Here is a 21,382-nt window from a genome sequence, read left to right on the forward strand (position 1 = left end):
CATTCAACTTGAAAGGTTTAAATATCCTTTTGATGGTTAAATTTCATTCATTGATTTCTAAATAGTGACATCTAATGAAGAGGTAGGGTGTCTCTTAGGAAAAGATGTTGTTAACATCATCTAATTCAAAATGGATGGATGAGATCTAATTGAACAAAGAGATTTTTATACCCCTTCATTTAGTATAAATAAGGTCCCTTACATTCTCATTTCACTCACTCAATTATTTTTAAGTAAAGCAAACATTGCATTCCATACTTGCATTGGAGAGTTCAAGAAACTTCTTCGGTTTGGAGGTCTTGCGATTTACAGTGATGCTATTGCAAGATACATTCATTGTATCTCGGGAGACGATTGTTTTGTTCCGTGAGCACTGTATGTTGGGTAAATTCATTTTAACAAGATAGAGTCTAACTCTAGTATTGACATTGCCAAAATGGTGGGATACCGTTATTCTACCTACACCCAGATTGCACCACTACAAGAGATTCCAACGGTTATAACTTGACTAAATTAACTTCAAATCAATCTTGGGTTGATCTAATATAATCCTTATTTCTGTATCTACCTGTTAAATTTAGTTGAACCCAATCCAATTTTAATTTAGTGTTCTCATGTCGTATTCTACAATTTAATTTATCCGTTTATTATTACATATTTTATTTTTAAAATTTAATATTTAACATTCTAAATCACGATATTTTCTTGTAAAAGTAGTACTAATGGATAGCTTAAGTAGGTCGAGGACTTTCCAAATATGTGATCAATTTCAAATTTTCGACGATGAATAATAGTGAATCGATTGGTTAAAATAGTGATGAGGACTTTTTAAATATATAATACTATTTAAAAAAAAAATTCCAAGGACGATCGCATCTTCTTGTCGCCACGTGACTACGCCACTTGGGCTGTAGATATAATAAAAAAAAGTTGTAAGGTAAGGTAGTTGATGGAGGTTGATCATAACAATATCGTAAAACCCTTTTAAAACGGCTAACGATTGCATGTTTATAATTGCAAAAGATGAATACGCTCGCTCCTAGCGCCCCCGTCAATTCGTTCCAGGATCAACACAGAGAAGGTAAATCACAGACGGCTACTAGCCTTTGGAATAGTGACTAGCACATAAGGGAGACATTTATTTCAGTTTTTCTGAGATTCAAATTTCAGACCTCATGATGACAATATCTCATATATTAACCACTAGATCTATCCGAGGGAACTAACGATTGCATGTTCATGCACTATTAGCTTGCTTTTCCATAATACAAAATACGGTTTGATTCGCATCTATTAAGCGGTCTAAAATTTAAAGCAAAATTAAATGCTCTAACTCCTGTTAATAAAAAACAAATGATGAACACCTAATCTCAAGTTTGATCTATCAAAATTTTTCATTATATTTTAATTAGAAAATACTCAGATGATCTAGAAGTAATATTTTTTTGGATTTTTTTTAATAAATATATCATAATTAGGGATTATGACATGATTTTCTAAATCTCGTTAATAAAAAAAAATTAATCAGGTTGGGTAACGTTGAGATTGAGGTGATCGACTAAGTCCCACGAAAATTTTTCACCGATCATTAAGGTAAATCGGGAGCGCTCGCAGCGGGCAACCCAGGAGCCCAACATCCTTTAATTGTGTGTCCCATTTGGAGGAAAAATTCTTATAAATTCACCATAGTTGGGACTCGAATCACGAATACCTGGATGACAACCTAAATATCTTACCGCTGCACCATATTCCCGGGTAGGGATGACAATGGGTCGGGTTCGGGTCGAATTCTATATCCTCCGTCCCCATACCCATCGGGTATAGGATCTCCGATGGGTATACCCATACCCATTAAATGATCAGATATCTTCTATAGTTATAATTTTTCTTCTTTCTATCCAACTATTATCATTCAACAAACATATATTAAAATTAACAACCTATTAAAATATATATATAATTAAAAAAATAGATTAAACATCTATATAGTCTCCTCTTAATATCAACAAAAATAGTAAGTCGATTTTGGGAAAAGAAAATTTTCTTTAATATATGTATATATATTATTTAATCGGGTATTCGGGTCGGGTATCGGGTATTGATAGTCCCTCCATACCCTCCTCCATTCGGGTCGGATGTCAGATCCTCCATCGGATTCGGGTGCAATTGCCATCCCTATTCCCGGGGCATAAATCCTGTTAATAAAGATCAAAAGAATGGAAGGACATTAAGTACATTTATATCATAATCAAGATCCAATTATATCCACTAATCAAATTTAGATTAAATCGAGATTTATTTAAAATTATAGGCACTCGTAATTGTCTCTATTTAAATTCATAAATATGAATATTTATTGATTTATTTAAATGAATTTAATATAACGGGAATCTTTTTTTTGTCCAATGGCCGTTATGTTCGTCCGTTCTCATGACGCTGTAGCCCGTAGCTCCGTCCTCAACCCTTCGCGGATAACCGTAACCTACCGAACGCGAAGACAATTCCGTTCCCTTCAATGCGAACTGACAAATTTGCCCACAGTCCATCGACCATCTTCACTTCTCACCGAATGCAGTGCAGTCGTAATTATTTCAATGTTGGAGGACTTATTTGTCTCTCGAGTCGGCCCTTGTCGTTTTCTACTATTTTATTAGCGAAAAGCGAAGAGAAACAGCGACGGATACGGATTCCTGTGCGAAATTTTGAATCGAGTTCCCGGCGAAGCAAACCCTAGTTGCTTCTCTTTCGAAGCGAGCGCTGCTTGTTCCCATCGTCTCTTCCTCTGAGGCACTCTGGAATTTGGAATCAGACAACAACCTCCGCTTCCCTGCTTCGTGTTTTGAACTTCCTTCAACGTTGCAGCTTTTTCTCGGACAGTGTATGGTTGAAACTAGTTTCCAGCGTTAGGAGTTTTGGCCGGGATCGATGTCAGGTTCGTACTGCGGGAAGCCATGGAAAGACTGAAATAACCGGAGAAAGCTGGTTTTTAGGTAGTAGCTGTTCATTTTGAGGCGTTTCAAATCATGTTGTCAGCGGCGGCTACATCTCCTTCGATCGTTCGAAGTTCCCTTGAGGTGATGCTGGATTCCATCAGGATGAAGGAGGAGCAGCCAAAAGATCTTCCACCTGCTTTGCCTGTCCGTCCCACCGCGAGAGGGCGCCTTCCTACTTCAAAAAGGTCCGTGGCTGTCAATCTTAAAGTCGGACAAAGTGCATCTGAGGAAATTTTAAGGGGTCACGTCAAACGGGATTTTGAGAATGAAGAGAAAATGCGAAGGGGTGATAAAGAGGTGGTGTTTAGGAGTGGTGTATTTGATAGTAAGAAAGTGCGGAGGCTTGAGCGTCCAGAAGAGTCTCCCTATGTCATGATGACGAAGCTAGAGAACCACGGAAAAAAGGTGGAGGTGAATGATTCAAGGCCTTCTTCTGTAGCACTGCCATCATCCATCCCACGGAACAAGAAGTTGGGGAAGAGTGGCACTAGTGAATGTGCCGTGAAGAAGGTAATTTAAAGTTTCTCGAAATATCATCGCCAGACACTCTGGTTTACTTGTTTCTAAGAGTTCCTGTTGGCGATAAATGTTTGATGGTTCTTAATTCTTACTCTATTCCATTCAATATCGGTATTCTTTATTCTTTTAAATAATTTTCAAACATATTACATAAGATTTTCCCGTTCCACCTTTTAGAATATGCAAGTTTGGTGCTGGACTCAGGAAGCGAAGTGGGAGCTAGGTCACATTCAAACAGTTTCAGGGGACAATGTGAAAATCTTGTTATCTGATGGAAATGTAAAATCCTAAATCTGTACTTGTCTTCTATATAATTACAGGCAATATCTGGTAATTAACTACTGGTCCATAATCAGGTTCTTTTGGTTACTGGTGAAGATCTCTTGCCCGCCAACCCTCATATCCTTGATGGTGTTGATGATCTTATACAGCTTAGTTATTTGAATGAACCATCAGTTCTCCACAATCTTAGATACCGCTACTCTTGTGATAGTGTTTATGTAAGCATGCTTTTCAATATATGAAACTTAGTCTTAACTTTTTTTCCCCACTTTTTTCACCTTCACTAGTTATTTGAATTTTATTTCCCTCTATTCAGACTAAAGCAGGACCTGTTTTGGTTGCAATCAATCCATTTAAAGAGGTACCCTTTTATGGAAAAGATTATATTACAGCATACAAGCAGAAGCTCACAGAGAGCCCACATGTCTTTGCAATAGCAGATTCTGCTTTTAATGAAATGAGGAGAGGTAGGCCTGCATCTTGATGACAATTTTGATCTCTTATTAGGTAAATATGTTTGTGTTGCATTGAATTTCTGGAGCAATTGATAAATCCTAATTGTTTATTCTGCAGATGGTGTAAATCAATCTATTATAATAAGGTGATTTCATTCTCCATAGCAATTATGTGAAGCTTTTGATCCATCTACAAATTTCCAGCTTGATAATTTGTGTCATTCATTATTAGCATCTCTTGAGTGGTTATGTTGCATCTTGAATTGCAGTGGTGAAAGTGGTGCCGGTAAAACTGAGACTGCAAAATTCGCAATGCTGTATCTTGCAGATCTCGGGGGTGGTTGTGGCATAGAGGATGAGGTTTTGCAGAGTAACTCGATACTGGAAGCATTTGGAAATGCAAAAACTTCAAGAAATGATAACTCAAGCAGATTTGTGAGTTGGCCAATGGCTAGAGCAGTTTATTGTATTTGCATGATCAATATGTTTTTTTTCCTATCCTGCTAGCCTTGCCAACGTGTATCTATCATCTTGACAATTGTTTGCATATACACTGTTTTATGTCGCAGGGGAAACTTATTGAAATAAATTTCAGTACTGCTGGAAAAATTGGTGGTGCTAAAATTCAAACTTGTAAGAAATGTTATTGGTACCTTTTTACTGCTTCTTATATTAGATTTTCCCCTTGCAACTGACATTTTCACATCTCGTATTCTCAAACAATTTGCACATGGAAGTTTTACTTGAAAAGGTATTTATTTTACAGTATAAGGCAATTCTCTAATACATTGTAGCAAATTAGTACTTAATGGCTTATAACTTTTTTTCCTCTAGTCAAGGGTAGTTCAGAGACCAACAGGTGAAAGATCATATCATGTTTTCTATCAACTTTGTGCTGGAGCTGCTCCGAGTCTCAAAGGTATTCATTTAGTCAATTTCATATATGACCTTACTTCCCAGATACATGATAACTTTCTAGCTTTAAGGAATATTATACTATGCCACACATCTCTTGAAATTCAATTGTAATATGCAGAGGAGTTGAATCTAAGAACTGCTGATGAATATGAATATTTGAAGCAAAGTAACTGCTTGACCATAGACTATGTTGATGATGCTCAGAGATTTCACAAATTAATGGTAAATTTTAACTGATCACTCAAAAGCATGTTATGCTCCTTGAATTATTTTTTATGAAATTCTTTAATTGTTTTCAGCATGATAATCATGTAACTGACTAATTTTCTCCAGGAAGCCTTGGATGTCATTCAAATATCTAAGCAAAATCAAAAGCATCTCTTCTCTACACTTACTGCAGTATTATGGCTGGGTAATATTTGCTTCTCAGTGGTAGATAATGAAAACCATGTTGAAGTGGTCCTTGGTGAAGGTACACTATTTATACATGGCTATTCCAACTTACCATTGCTTTTTCTTGTTATAAACTCCTTGGTGTTTCCTCATGCATGCTTGCTCATAAAATGTAAGATGCATATGCATGGTTACTAGAATAGCTACAATAAAATATACTACTACAGCAAGCATGGTTTTAAATCTCATACCACCAATCCATATTGGATGTGATGTCTATTTCCACTTCCACACCAAGATGATGACCCAGCTGAGACACCATGCCAGGAGGCTGAGATCTTCGGCAGAGGCTTCCAACAGTTTTTTGATGGTGATTTAACTGTAAACTTTCAAATAAGTTTCTATTCCTCCACCTGGTTCCCTTTTTGATGCTGTTAGGGTTCAGCAGTGTGCAGGGTTCTTTGTGTTATTTGTTGCCGACGAACACCAGTATTTGCAAGCCAGCATGACACCAAATAGTTTCATGCTTTTGTTCTCATTGGGAATCAGAATCCCTGCTTATAACTTAACTTAAAACCTGAATAGTTCTAAGAAATGATCAAATTACAAAAAAATAGATGGTGTGGACATGTTCAAAGGCAACTAGTAGATCCTTTAGTTACCTGAGTTGTATCCATTAGAGGGGAAGGTATAAAAGATTTTAGACTAATAGAATCTTTAGTTGGGTAATAAAATAGTGATTAAATTAATTTGAATGGTACTGGTGATGTAGTTCTAAATGGATCAATGATATTCACATAGCCCACCTTAAATAGTTGGGACAAATATGACAATGATGATGTAAATAACCATGCTAGTACTGCACCTTTGTTTGAGAAGTTACAATTCAACCAAATTATTAGATAATTTAGCTGGATGCAAGTTAGGCATTGGGCTATATAGCAGGACTTTGAATGGGAATAGTCATCTTTAGATCTATAAATAAATGATTTTTAATCCCATTTGTATAGAATATAATATCAAGTTTCTCAACTTGGTATTGGAGCCTATCCAGCTCCATTGTTCTTCCTTCCTCTGATGAGATTGCCTGTTCTCCATGCTGCAAAGAATAATGTTCATTCTCTCCTGTGCCATTTGCAGGAGTAGCTAATGCAGCAAAGTTGATGGATTGTGAAATACCTGATTTAATGCTAGCTTTATCAACTCGTAAAATCCAAGCTGGCAATGATAATATTATCCAAAAGCTTACATTACAGCAGGTACAATTGGAATTATTTGCTCAATGGTGCTCCACTAAGATGATGTTGTACATCCCTTTTGGCTAAATTATGTCTCTACTGTTGCAGGCAATTGACACCCGGGATGCATTGGCAAAAACAATGTATTCTAGCTTATTTGACTGGCTTGTCGAACAAATTAACACATCACTTGAAGTAGGAAAATGCTACGCTGGACAATCCATTAGCATTTTGGATATTTTCGGATTTGAATCTTTTCATGTATGGATCTACCAGTGCTTTCAATTAAATATTGCTTTATTGAATGTTTCTTGTTTATTAGACTGACATTTTACTCTTGTAGAAAAACGGTTTTGAACAGTTTTGCATAAATTATTGTAATGAGAAGCTACAACAACACTTCAATCGCCACCTATTTAAACTTGAACAGGAGGCAAGATCCTACCTTCTTGATTTTTTCTCTCTCCCTTAGATATATACATGCAAAGGCATCATGCAAAGACATCATCATCATGATTATCCTTGATTGCTTGAATCTCATTAGTATTACCACTGAATTTTTTTGTTAATTTTTTTTTTGTTTTGCTGTGTCAATAGAAGTTGTTTGCTATAAAGTAGTGGCAATGCCTTCATTTTTCTTTGAAGGGGTTGAGTAGATATGATTTCATAAGGTTGGTTTCAATTCCTGGAATCAGTTATTATTTTATCTAAAGTATATGATGGTTTTTTTTTTTGTTTGACATCTCACTTTTTGTGCAAAAACTCAATATCCAATTAAGAAAATTATGTCTCCTGAACTGAGGAGTTTGAAGGAAAGAGAGACATGATGCAGGAATCACCATGAGGTGAAAACAGTCATGGAAGGAAAGTAGGGAGGGAAAAAATCATAGGAAAGAAGGGAAATATTTCCCTTGTTTGCATTTCCTTGGAGGAAGGAAAGAAGTGAGTTTCTTTTTTCAACTGTTTACTTGGAGGGAAGGAAAGAGAGTGGAACTTAAATTTTAGCATTTGTTTATTGAAAGCATAAAAAACATAAATACAAAGCGGACGTTGCATGTGAACAATACTTCTGCACAAATTTGGCAAAACAATTTTGGTTAAAATCCCCAATCGGGGAAAGATCTCCATCGTCTGTTCCTCCCTCTCCCCATTCCTTCTAAAGGAAATTTAGGATGAGGATTGTTAGGTAAATCTTTCCGCCATTTTATTTTTTTTCACATTTTCTTCTTTGTAGGAAACACAACCTTGGATTAGATCATGGATGCATTATGAAATATTGACATTAGATGGCTTTGTTACAATGATATCACCTAGATCTATTACATTTAAATTAGAGCATGCATACAATATGAAAGGCATCATGTATCCAATCTTAAGGAGCTGAGATAAATATGTTTTGACGATAACAATGATGAGAATTCTGAAATTATCATCAATGTTAAAGAATTTAAAAAGTTGTAGGAGATGTTAACATGGGGCATTTTTTTGTACATGTATATGGCATTTTACTTTTATATCCATATATTATGAATTTGTTGTTAGTTAGGAATTAACTATGACAAATGTGCACATCAAACGAGGAAGAGGAAGACCAAAGAAGACTTGATTAGCAATAATAAAATAAGATAAAAATTTATTTAAATATAAATGATGATATAGTAGGGGATAAAGCTCAATGACGTAGAATTGCGAGTTATACTCTATCTAGTGGAATAAGACTTGGTTATTGTTGTTATTAGTTAGGAATCAAACACCTTCGTTCTTTAATGCTAGAAGAAGTGAGACACAAAAATTTGAAGAAGAGAAAGTAGAATAATGATATGCAAGCAAAATCAACAAGTGAAATAATTATAAGTTGTTTGATAAGATATCATACGTCATAGTAGCACAAAGAGATAATATTGTGTGACTGGCTACAACATATATCTCACATACTGATAGATTTTCTTTTATAAACCAAGGAATTGACTACTGGCATAAAAATTTGCTCAAGTATGTGGATGCAAAATTGGTTACATATATGCCAAATTACATTCAAACACTATATCAAATTGGAAGAGCATCAAGTCGAGTTGATAGAATACCTGATAGGGCAGGCAGAAAAACTGACCAGGTTGACATTCAATCACATAAAATCCTAAAAGACACAGACCCACTCAATAGGTATGTAGTTCAAATCAATGTAGTTCCATCCCATTAGTAAGTGTGATGTTCCCTGCACCCTTGGAAACATGCCAAGGAATTTGTCTCTCAAATCCTTGCATCTCACATTAATCAAAGTTGAATCCAACATGTGAAGGGCCTTGTGTTTTACTGGGTTTCTTTCTTATGGAACTTTATTGCAGTGCACCTTATTTGTTTTCTTTTTTATTTGTTTATATCTGGTTTATCTTATTATTATGCATTTCTAATTTTATAGGAATATGCCCAAGATGGAATTGACTGGGACAAAGTTGAATTTGTGGATAATACTGATTGCCTCAATCTCTTTGAAAAGGTTTGGCTGGTCTTTTTTGACTGCTGATACCTTTAGAAGTCTCATTAGAGCAATATCATGTTAACTTAATTGGTCGACTGAATTATATAAATATAATCTAAACATTCTTATTCCTAAATAATATTCTATATTAATTTTTGGATGTGTTGAAAATTGGATTTATGGTGGAGTATGGTTATGCTCCTTATTCTCATGACTCATGTGGCAAGTCTATCATTTAATCTTAATAAAGAAATTAAAATTCATGTGCTAGTATCCTTGGTGCACCAATATTTAATGTTCAAGTATTATCATTACACATTTGTTAGTGCTTCCAAACTACTTTTGATTTGGTGAATGAGTTCCATACCTTTTTTGGATGGTCTTGAAGGGAAAGGATATATTTGGTTATGAGCCGCAAGATGTTTATAATATCTTGTTTATGTGTCTTGGATAGTCAGCCCATGTATATTTCTGTATTTAGGGAGGTTTTATGTTAGCAAATTCACCTGATATTACACTTGTGGAATGTGGATTCATTATTTTGTTTGGGGTATTTGCCATTTTAGCCAATTCTTTAGGTATGCCTATGAAAACAGGAGCTCATCCTCCCATCTATTTACCAGAAGTGCAGTACACAGTTTCTTAGATTAGTTAGCTTAGGTGTTCTGAATTGGAGTGCTGGACATCACCTGGTATGGTTACTACAATTTGCTCTCCATTCTTTTAGCATTCTGTCCCATTACCTTTAACACAAAGATAGCAAAATAGAACTGTCTTACTTTGTTTAGCTTTTTTTTTTTCTGACAGACTAAATCTTAAATGTGCTACATGTGGATTGGTTTGTATTCTTCACTTAACTGGTGCAACTTTGTTTAACTCACACTAAAAAAAAATTGGTGAAAGTTTGTTAATTCACCTAAAAAACTAGTGCAAGCTTGCTTAGTTGCTGTCATGTCTCTAATATGTGTTACTTTACTGTAATAGGCAGTGCCAAGATCTTGAATAGGCATTGGGTTGGGTGTGTGTGTATTATGGCTTAGTGATGATATCCTCAAGTTTCATACTTTTGGGCTCAAAGCAGAAGTAAGAGAAATATCATGCTCACTAAGCAACCTCATGGCAGGATTCCTGTCGACGACAAGTTTTTTTTGGTCTTGACCATGAGGTGTGTACCCGCACTACATTGGATGTTAAACTTACTCCTTTCGGGGCAAGAATGGCAAGGTTAAATCCTTTACATCAATTTCATTATAGTATTATACTAATTCGAACCGGTGAACTTTTATGGATCTAGCTGGCTTACCATTAGAGCTACTAACTGTTAGCTCAATGTCAGTTTTTAGCTATGGGAACATTTTGGCCTCTTAGAAGGCTCATTCATGACTTGGCATTAATCAGAACTCACAATGTTAAAGTTCCTATTTCCGTGATTTATTGACTGTACTCTGAGTAACAGAATGTCTTTTCCCTGTAGTTTCTGCAACTTACCATCCTTTCTAAGCTAATTTCATGCTTATTTGATTTTTCTTTTTCCGTTTCTTATTTTCTCAATTTATCATATGAACTTTTCACTTCATGATCAGCATAATAACAGGTCAGAGTATTACTGCTGTTTACCTTATCATTGCAGAAACCTTTAGGGCTAATATCCCTTTTGGACGAAGAGTCTACTTTTCCTAAAGCATCAGATCTAACTTTTGCTAACAAGCTCATGCAGCACTTGACTGGTGACAACTGCTTTAAGGGGGAAAGAGGAGGTGCTTTTAGAATTTCCCATTATGCTGGAGAGGTCAGAAACTTCACTGTTTTATGGCTTTGCTGGTATCTGATTTCTGTTTGTTGCTGAGCTTTAACAAAGGGATTTTCTTCTTTGTGGACCTCTTAATTGTATGGGTGGATTAAAAGAACTTTTCAGCTTGATTTTATTTTTGTTGTTTGATCAGCACACAGTTTGATTACAGAAATCTCATTTCCTTAACACACTTCTTGCTGTTTATTTAGATAGCATCATTCTTTCACTTAATCAGTAAATTACTCATTTGTTCTCCAAATTCCTCCATTTGACAATTGAAATGGCAACAGGTTTCATATGATTCAAATGGTTTCTTGGAGAAGAACAGAGATACATTGCATACAGATTTAGTCCAGCTTCTTGTTTCCTGTGCTCACCTGCTTCCCAAATCATTTCTCTACAACACACTGCAGTCTGAGAAGGATCAAAGCCCGTTTCGACAACTAGGTAGTGTTGATCTACGGAAGCTAAGTGTTGTGGCGAAATTTAAGGTAGTGACAACCATATTAAGTAATCAACATTTATGCTCTATACTATTCTGTCAAGGTCTTTTTCTAGACAGCTTACTGAACTCTTAAGGAGCTCAAGCAAGCCTTTACTGAGCTTAACTAGAGAGAATCTCATCTTATAATCATACTCAAACTCAAATCAATAAGTGAAACTTATCTTCATTATGCGTGGATACATCTTAAAAGAATATAAAATGATTTGGATTCTAAGCAGTTACATTATGTCTTAAAACTACACTGGTAGTAATTAACTTGGTGACAACCATATTAAGTAATCAACATTTATGCTCGGTACTATTCTATCAAGATCTTTTTCTAGACAGCTTAATGAACTCCTAAGGAGCTCGAGCAAACGTTTACTGAACTTAACTAGAGAGAATCTCATTTTATAATCATTCTCAAACTCAAACCAATAAGTGAAATATAGCTTCATTATGCATGGATACATCTTAAAAGAATATAAAATGATTTGGATTCTAAGCAGTTACATTGTCTTAAAACTACACTGGTAGTAATTAACTTGGTGACAACCATATTAAGTAATCAACATTTATGCTCGATACTATTCTATCAAGCTCTTTTTCTAGACAGCTTAATGAACTCTTAAGGAGCTCGAGCAAGCTTTTACTTAGCTTAACTAGAGAGAATCTCATTTTATAATCATGCTCAAACTCAAATCAATATGTGAAACTTAGCTTCATTTTGCGTGGATTCATCTTAAAAGAATATAAAATGATTTGGATTCTAAGCAGTTACATTATGTCTTAAAACTACACTGGTAGTAATTATCTTGATAAAAGAAAAGATTATGTAGATTATTTTGTTCTCAATTAATACATTTTATATAAAATTTAGTATGTGTTTTATAAATAAGAAAATAATATAATTAAATATTTAAATAAACCTACATATTTATATATATAATGTTAGTGTTTAGGGCAGTTGACACTAATAATCTAACTCAGATTTTGATTAAAATAATTAATCATATATAGAATGGGTGCTTGAAAGGGAGTGGAGCTTCTAGGGTCTTGTATGATCACACGCCTCCATTAAACTAAAAGGGAAGTATTGTAATTGTTAGGATCAATGACCAGTCTTGAAGAGGCTCGAGTATGTTTTGATATGACTAGGGGGTGGGGGAGAATAGCTGAAACTCTAAAATAAAATTTTGCAAATTCAAAGATAATACAAGCTTGTCCGTAGTACGAGAGTGCTCGTGCATATTTGGTTGTCTGTGTCAAGTATAGATGCAATGGAGGTAGTATTAAACAAATATAAACAATGCTAATATACATATTTAAGGTGTTTCATTGAGCCCAGCTTAAATATGTTTGGTTATCCAAGCTAAACAAATTATTTGATCTTGTTCATTTGGCGTTTCAAACAAATGTAGATATGCTTTTCCCTAGTTTGTTTGCGATTCGGTTGGTTTGCAGTCCTATACTTGCTGAGCACTTCTGTCACTAATTTTGAGTTTCTAGGAAGATGTCTTGCATGACTAAATTTTCTTTTGCAAAATGGCCTTTCCACTGGTAACGCATTCTATTCTATCCTTCCTAAATATTTGTGTTACTAGGAGTCCCTTACATGTGCCTTTAACAAGATGAGAACTTTAATGTGGAATGAGATTTCTCTGTTACTCCCCTAGGCACATATTTTAGGGCCCTCTTTGACACTTGAAATTCATAGGATATCTCCATTGATGTATGCTTCCTTCAATATCTTACTAAAAAGCTTTTCTTATACAATAGTTCCTTCCAACATTTATTTTAGTGGATCTGTGCACATAAGCTATTTTCTGCACTTCTATTCCTTTAAACTTTCTTTATGAGATTAAACTTTTATACTTCTGAGAAACAAGAATAATTGTCAAACCTCTGTATTGTTGTGATGTTTATGGCTCATTAATAATTTCAATCATAATCACCAAGAGAGATAAATGTTCTAATGTTGCTAGGACTTGTAAGTTACAACTGTTGCATTGTGATTTTGGTGCCTAACATTAAATTATTTTTTTATCAACGCTGGCATTTTCAAGAATAAATAGAAATTGTATTTTCACATAGTTGCAAAACAAGTGAGTCTGTATCTTTGTATTGTATATGTTCATCATAGTCAAATCTAATGGTTGGACTTTTTGATATAAATTTGATTGCAAACTGATACTGTCATATGTTGCAACATGTTTGTAGGGACAACTTTTCAAGTTGATGCAAAGGTTAGAAAGTACTACTCCACATTTTATACGATGTATCAAGCCAAATAGCAAGCAACTCGCAGGCTTGTACCAGCATGATCTTGTCTTACAACAGCTAAGATGGTGTGGTGTTCTTGAAGTTGTCCGGATATCCAGATCAGGCTATCCAACTCGTATAAAACATCAACTATTTGTTGAACGGTGTGCTTTTATTTTTTTAATTGGGTAAAGCAGCAATAGTTTGGCTGGATGATAACTTCTTATGACTTATATACATATTTTCTCTGTAGGTATGGGTTTCTTCTCATAAGAAATTCAAAGCCTCATGATTCACTCAGTTTAGCAGTTGCCATACTACAACAATTCAATGTGGCACCTGAGATGTATAGAGTGGGCTACACAAAGTTATTTTTCCGAACAGGACAGGTAGTTTGTTTTTCTTTATTCTTTCACATTTCTCCCTTCAATGCAATGGAATTTCTGCTTTGGTTATTTTGTACATTTGTCGTTCACATCGATATTCTTTCATTAAAGTTTTTCTCTGCTTTTATTTGTCCTCAAGGTCCACTTTTGGAGCTTAATTTATTCATTTTGATTCCTACTTTTGAGGAAAGGGAAGTTCAAAGGTCCACCAATTATATTCATTAGTTGGCGAGATATGTACAATCATGTGGCATAGACGGAGATTAAATATATAATTAAATTGATCTATTGCTGAATTGTTTGAGAAATTGATTGTAAATCAGGTCAGCTATGAGCCAAAAAATTCAGCACCTACCATATCTGACTACTAATGACTAGGTTACCAATCAGTAGGACTGAGTCCAGAAAAAAAAATAAAACTCTAAGAACTTGTAATGTCATAGTATATAGTCAATATATTTTGAATTGTCAAATTTGTGCTTTATTTGTAAAACACTGCTGAAGGGGAGCCTTGGCGTAACGGTAAAGTTGTTGCCATGTGACCAAAAGGTCGTGTTCGAATCTTGGAAACAATCTCTTGCAAAAAGCAGGGTAAGGCTGCATACAATGGATCCTTCCCCGGGATCCCGCATGGTGGGAGCTTTGTGCACCGGGCTGCCCTTTTTTTTTTTATTTGTAAAACACTGCTATTCCTTATACATAAATGTTGCTGCAGTTGCTAATTTCTTTCTTAGCCTGCTAGTCCTGCAACTGTCATTAATCTCGTAATAGACGCTAGAAAGATTGTGTTATAAACAATAAAGTGCATGGGGTATCGATTAATCATGTTCTGGTTTCCTGTATGGAAGTTTGGTTAAAATCATTTGTCACTTACTATGAAAAGGAATAATGCAATATAAATAATCATATGTATCCTATGCCTATATAATATGACTTTGAGATGTTATTTATGTTTTTCAACACTCTTTGGTTTGTATTCAGATTGCTACACTGGAAGAAGCTCGAAATCAAGTTTTACGGGGGGTTGTTAAAGTTCAAAAGAACTTCCGTTGTTTTCAAGCCCATAGGTGTTATAGAGAAATGATGAGCGGAGCAACTACGATACAATCATGTAATGCTTCTATATGCATCGTGGGCTAGCCATCACATGCTATGCATCTTTTAATCTTTTCTAACCTTTTATAAATATAGATTTAATTGAGGCAAAATCTAGTCTGAACTAGGAAGAATGCTTCTACTAGCATGCTTAAGCTAGGCTTCTTTCATCAAATGCCATTGATTTTAACTAGCTCTATTATTTTGACCTGTTGATAAAGGAGAAATGCTTCATTTAGCTGGACAAATATTCTTTTATTCTTCTTGTACATGTCATCTTCTGTTAAGAAACCAGTATCAGTTTTTTGGATCCTTCCTATACCTTATTATTTTGACTAATTTTAACTTAAATAGTTATTCGTGGTCAAAAAGCAAGACACAATTTTGATGTTTTGGCAAGGAGATGGAGTGTGGCTATTCTTATCCAAAAGCATGTGAGACGACGAATTGCTAAGAGGAGATTTGGCTACCAGCAGAAGAGCATTGTTCTTTTGCAATCTCGTAAGCTAGCTAAATCTTGCAACCATCAATTTAGTCATTTTCCAGTTCCTTTTGGGCTTCAACTCTTTTGAATTGTCTCTGCAGTTATTCGTGGTTGGTTGGCAAGAAAGAATTTTGCTGGCTGGCATATTCAGGAAATGCCAAAACAAAATCATGTGCTAGTAAAGGAAACTTCAGAAATGAATCTTCCTCGACCAGTTGAGGTATCTACTTAATATTTGTGCTTAAGAAGATAAACCCTCTTTGTATATCAAACATCAGTATATGTGCAGTACTTAGAAGATTTGTTTATTGTAGTTCAACATAATTTATCTACTTTGAGCTTCTTGTCGAGTAGTATTTTGGAAATTTCTCAAAAATAATCTTCTTTGTGGTATGGTTCTTAAGAAAATGATTGGAGTCATGTTCAAATCAAATGTCAGTTTCAGGACATAGGTTTGCCTACTCGATAACCTTGGTATAACCTTCATTTTTGTTTATGTATTTATTCAGTGATACTGGATAATGAGTGTATTGCTTAATGCTTTATACCATAGAAGTTACTGAAGCTGTGAACTGACTGAGCATTTGCTAGTATCTTGTTATAGAATGGATATCTCTTAGGATTCAATTGCTACATCATATAGTATTATCATCTTCCAAATAAAAATTGCAGACTAGTATGTCTGAATTCCTAATTCTGTGTGACATGGAGTTACAGGCTTACAGGAACTAGCATAAATAAAATCTGGAGGAGAATTTGGTGTTTTGAATGCCTACTTGGAACTGTTCATGTGTTTGTATTATTTTAGCATCTTTAGATCCTCATGCATTCTATTTTTTGCAAACCATTTTATTTATTTGTATTCTTAGTACAAAAACTCTCTTTGAACCAAAAGCATTGCATGAATCACATTTGCAATTAATATTAGAAAAAAATACTGTAACTAAAAATGAAATTATATGGCTACAATGATGTATTGAGTTTGATAGAAGCAAGAATTTTTCATGTGCTTTGTTAAAAGCAAATTTTATCATGTAGAAATTTATTTTCGTTTTTCTAATTAATAGCTAAAGATATCATGCTCCAAAATAGTAGGATGTAACCATTCAGCTTCATCAGGTTCACCTTACAAATACCAATGAACTTCACAAGAGGGCCCTGATGGCAGAGGCAGCATTGAGAAAAAAGGAAGAGGAAAATGCTATATTGCAGCAAAGACTTAAACAATATGAGTCAACATGGTTGCAATATGAACTAAAAATGAAGTCAATGGAGCAGACATGGCAGAAACAGCTATGTAATTTGCAGGTGAATTTATAAGATAGAGTAGACATGGTTTTTGTTCCACTTCTTTGATGTACTTCTTAGATCATACTTGAATACATTTTAGCATTTAGTTAAGATTAGAGCATAATTTACTATGGTTAATTCCGATTTGTAATTTCATGTTCCAGTGTGTAATTGCTATTTACTTTATTCTTTCTTTCCAATGGATGTAAAATTTAACATAAAGAACCCTTGAACTTTGTTTAGAGTTTTCTTTGTGATCTATTTTTCAATGTGAATAATTTGTGGCATCATTAAGTTAATCCTTACATTAGCAACTGAAGGAATTATACTGCTTTAAATGCCTAATGAATTTTTTACACTACAGTTAAGTTTAGCCACTGCACAAAGGAGCCTCCTTCCTGATGATATGACAAGCCAATCTGATCGGTTGGATATGTACCCAATTAACCACAGCTATGAGTCAGAAGATACATCTTTCAGTGATCAAACACCTGAAGAAACTCCTACTAAACACATTATAGATGGTGAAATAGCAAGGAACATTGATTACAGAAGTATAGCGGTTATTCATCTTGTAAAGGAGTTTGAGAAACATCGGCAGACATTTGAGGATGATGCTGGATCCATTGCCAAAGTGAAGGTAGGGCAAGCAAGTTCTAAAGTGAATCCTGTTGAAGAACTGCAAAAGTTAAAGGCGCGGTTTTCTAGCTGGAAAAAGGCTTACAAATTGCGCCTGCGAGAGACAAAGGCATTGCTTCAAAAGTATGGTCATCCAGAAGAAAAGGCATCCAAAAAATGGTGGAGCGTAATAAGCACAAGATAAGGTGATTACTCCCAGCAATGCTTATTTCTGTTATATCTATCCCAAGCATGCTTTATATGACCATGAATACTGTTTTTGCTCAAGTTTCACATTTTGATAATATCTGAAGAAGTTAATGCTGTTGCAATGTTGTAGTCAGGCCCTGTGCTGTTAAGTAGCCTTTTTTTATTTTCCTGATTAGGGGGGAGTTGCCTATTTTCACCCTTAGATCAGTGTTGTTAAAGATGGAATAGAAGATCTATATGTATCATGAATCAACTATTATGAACATCATAGGAATTTTACATTGCTTTCTCACTCACACTATATAGATATAGGATTTTGTTATGTTGCACATCTTATGGTGGACAGCCCGTGAACATCTAGTGTTTTTTTTTTTTTGAAATTTTTTTAGAGTTTATATATAGGATTTTGTTATGTTGCACATCTTATGGTGCACAACCCGTGAACATCTAGTGTATTTTTTTTTGACATTTTTTTAGAAGGGTATAGTATTTAAGCTAAAGAAATAAAAAAAAAAAATACACTAGGTGCTCATGGGGTGTGCACCATAAGGTGTGCTGCATAACATCCCTATATATATATACCCTATTTACCTTCTTGTGCATGATGGTGCGCACCTCCCACACGCTTGCTAGGCTGCACACCCACTGTGGGCGATTGAGGGGGCGTACCCATGTGTTGTGGCCCCCCTAGTGGCCCACGTGGGCGCTGCCCCCTCATCGCCCAAGGCAGGTGTGCACCGTGGGTGCGTAGGGTATCGGAGTTGTGGTAGAGTTTTCTTATAGTTGAGATGTATGATTTGAATTGATCTTTATGGGTGAGAATAACTGAAGAATAGATCTTTTCTTGCATTCCATACTAAAGTGGCTTGCAATATTCAAATTTCTTATAAATACTTTCTTCTATGGTGGTTGAATATTCATGAAGAAGTAGGTTGAAAATTCATAATTCAAGTACTGATATAAAGTATGGTTGAATCAGTGCAGAAGCATTGCTGACTTGCTTAAACAATGGACAAAGTAATTAGAGGGTTAGATAATTCTTGTAATCAGGTCACAAGGCATGCTTCTCATCTATTTATTGATGGTTCTTTGTGATCATATATGTAATGTCACAATTTGCACGTTGACCAAATGAGAAAATTGATTTGTTAACTTGTTAGGTCTAACTACTTGTCCCAAATGCTTAAATCCAAGTTGATAATAGTTGATGATTCACCATCTCAAGGTATCAATCTCTTTCACTGGCCCACAACTCGAAAATTAGATTCTCTCATACATATGGTTTAATGCTCACTTCAAAAATTGAAGTCCAACTTGCCAAACTGAGACATAGCTGTCAACCTTTGTTACTTTGACTCTTTAATTGTCTGTCATGTTCATGTCAGATATCAACACTCGGATATTGACACTCTGAGTGGGTACAATATTTCTATTGATCACACGTCAGAAATTTTAGAAATAGCCTGTGTCAGGATTACACTTGTGTCAGATACATCCAAATCTGACTGACACAGGTGACAACATGTCAGGCTGATGTTAGTTTTGCTATCAACAAGTAGTTATTTTCAAACTCTCATCTTGTGTAGGATTAAGTTGGGTCTGATACTAACATGTCACAACTTACTCAAATGAGAGATCTATTCAATATGTGTTATCACTGATGATTAATCCTAGATGATTAAGTCAAGATTCTTGTTAGTTTGTTCATTTAAATTTGTCGACCCTTTAATTAGTCCAAAACTTCTCACACAATCACATGAGACTGAATGAGAGTATCACATACAATTTCTATGAATTTTGCCTGGGAACTTAAATTCTATTGTATCACAAATTATGGCAAGGTAGGTGTAACATTGAAAAAAATCACATGAAGAATAGAATCAAATCTTTGAAGATCAACTTCTTCCTGTCATCTTTTTAAAAATGCAAGTTGGGTTCAGTGGAATTTGGTGGCCAAGATATTTGAAGCAACAGAAGTCTAGAGAGTGTTGATTAAGGTTAGTTGTATAAGTGCATCACTTTTAATTGAAGAATGTACCATTCATACTTTGCTAGTCATTGTCTTAACATTGTCAATACTATTAGGGAAAGGCAAAAGCATCAAGAACTTCAAGAACACAAGTATGTTGGATTAGTTCAAGGTAGGACAACCAACAATAAGTGAAGGGGCCAAAGCAACAAGGAAATGATCATGACAAAAACAAGTTGAAACTTAAGATATCCATGATGTAATGGTTAATGTAAACGGTGATGGCAATGACACCAGCTATTCAAAGTGCTCAGACCATCACAATAACTAATAACTTAAAAAATGTAATTAGTTACCAGTGTGTTATGTTGGAACAAGAAGGTTTTGTGCAACTATTACAGAGAACGAAAACTTGGAAGTTGGCAAGCATTTGTGTACTGGAAGATAGCATTCTTGATGTCAAAACGAGGACAAGCTTCAGTTTTTGATAGGTTGCCCAAAGGCCAGGAAATTGACTTTGATTCAGTGGCTGTTGTTGCTATGAAAGAGCTACATAACTAATTTTCTTGCTACAGTTTGTATCACATGTATATATTTAAAATGGTATCATCTGCATTTTGTATTGAATGTTGTTTCATTGGTCTGATATTTGAGTCAACTGTCATTTATAGCAGTTCTGTAATATGAACAACGATATGATAGATGTTTTATCAAAGAAAATTATTGTGCTTGAATATATTTGTTGAATTTGCATTATGTACGACAATCTCAATTAGTAATTTCATTTTGGACAAGAGATTCTTTTGGTTTGTTTTCATTCTGTTAACACTTGGTTTTCCTTCTCAATGTTTTTAGATTGTAAATATTTCAGTTAAAGAGGTTATTTTTGCATTGTCTGCCACTTAATCTAATCTTGAATATCAGGTTTCCATGTAAGTTTGGTAAACTTTGATGTGCAGGATCTTACTTATGCCACATTATCTCATGTAAGCTTAGAATTACGACATGATTTTTGTAGGGAGGCCTTCTATTCTACATCATCTATTTGTCTCATCTGGAAGCCCGTAAAATCATTGATCCAGATGACTCAGTTTCTCTAAATGGTTGTCTAATAATGACTATCTTTGCAAGGAATGATTTTGCTGTCATAGAAGAAAGACAGCACTGTGCTACATCTGTTGTGTAACTAGCGAGGTAGTCAGTCTGCTTAATATTCAATACGCAAGAAGTTCTAAGCGTCAAATTGTTATGATTAACCTTTTTGGCATTTGTGCTTCTGAAATTGAATCTGACGCTCATCCTTTATTTAAGCGTGATTTTTCTGTTCCTGATGGAATCAATTGCTTCCATCTATGTTTCAATGACAGATTAGGACACTTGTTTTGTGAAATGGCACTATCAGAGAAGCAACTTACCTTAATAAGTGTATCTCCAACCAGAACATGAAAGCTGACAACTGCTTCCAAAAGTTCGGCAACTGAACATAGTGAATATAGGGCATGTAACTATTGTCTG

At 35.0% G+C, this 21,382-nt stretch overlaps 1 protein-coding gene across 5 annotated transcripts; it reads left to right on the plus strand.

The window, feature by feature from the left end:
- The first annotated feature begins 2,681 nt into the window (after positions 1 to 2,681).
- LOC122035866 (myosin-1-like) lies at positions 2,682 to 21,382 on the plus strand. 5 transcript variants are annotated; one of them, XR_006127272.1, is made up of 26 exons: positions 2,682 to 3,503; positions 3,690 to 3,791; positions 3,869 to 4,012; positions 4,111 to 4,261; positions 4,368 to 4,395; positions 4,519 to 4,684; positions 4,819 to 4,882; positions 4,987 to 5,000; positions 5,084 to 5,168; positions 5,286 to 5,389; positions 5,501 to 5,639; positions 6,701 to 6,819; positions 6,907 to 7,059; positions 7,142 to 7,231; positions 9,218 to 9,295; positions 10,908 to 11,066; positions 11,360 to 11,560; positions 13,774 to 13,979; positions 14,069 to 14,204; positions 15,183 to 15,312; positions 15,651 to 15,797; positions 15,882 to 16,000; positions 16,900 to 17,088; positions 17,435 to 17,894; positions 20,886 to 21,061; positions 21,235 to 21,382. XR_006127272.1 is itself a non-coding variant. In XM_042595018.1 (25 exons), exons 1-24 carry the CDS (start codon positions 3,024 to 3,026, stop codon positions 17,891 to 17,893), a joined length of 3,663 nt encoding a protein of 1,220 aa, XP_042450952.1. In that variant the 5' UTR covers positions 2,682 to 3,023; the 3' UTR covers position 17,894; positions 20,886 to 21,310. The 5 variants fall into 5 exon arrangements, 1 of the variants encoding a protein (XP_042450952.1); XR_006127270.1 differs by lacking the exons at positions 20,886 to 21,061; positions 21,235 to 21,382 and adding exons at positions 19,740 to 19,895; positions 19,984 to 20,603; XR_006127269.1 differs by lacking the exons at positions 20,886 to 21,061; positions 21,235 to 21,382 and adding exons at positions 19,744 to 19,895; positions 19,984 to 20,603.

This window comes from Zingiber officinale, unplaced genomic scaffold, assembly GCF_018446385.1.
Source record: "Zingiber officinale cultivar Zhangliang unplaced genomic scaffold, Zo_v1.1 ctg125, whole genome shotgun sequence".
In the NCBI taxonomy this organism is placed as follows: Eukaryota; Viridiplantae; Streptophyta; class Magnoliopsida; order Zingiberales; family Zingiberaceae; genus Zingiber; species Zingiber officinale.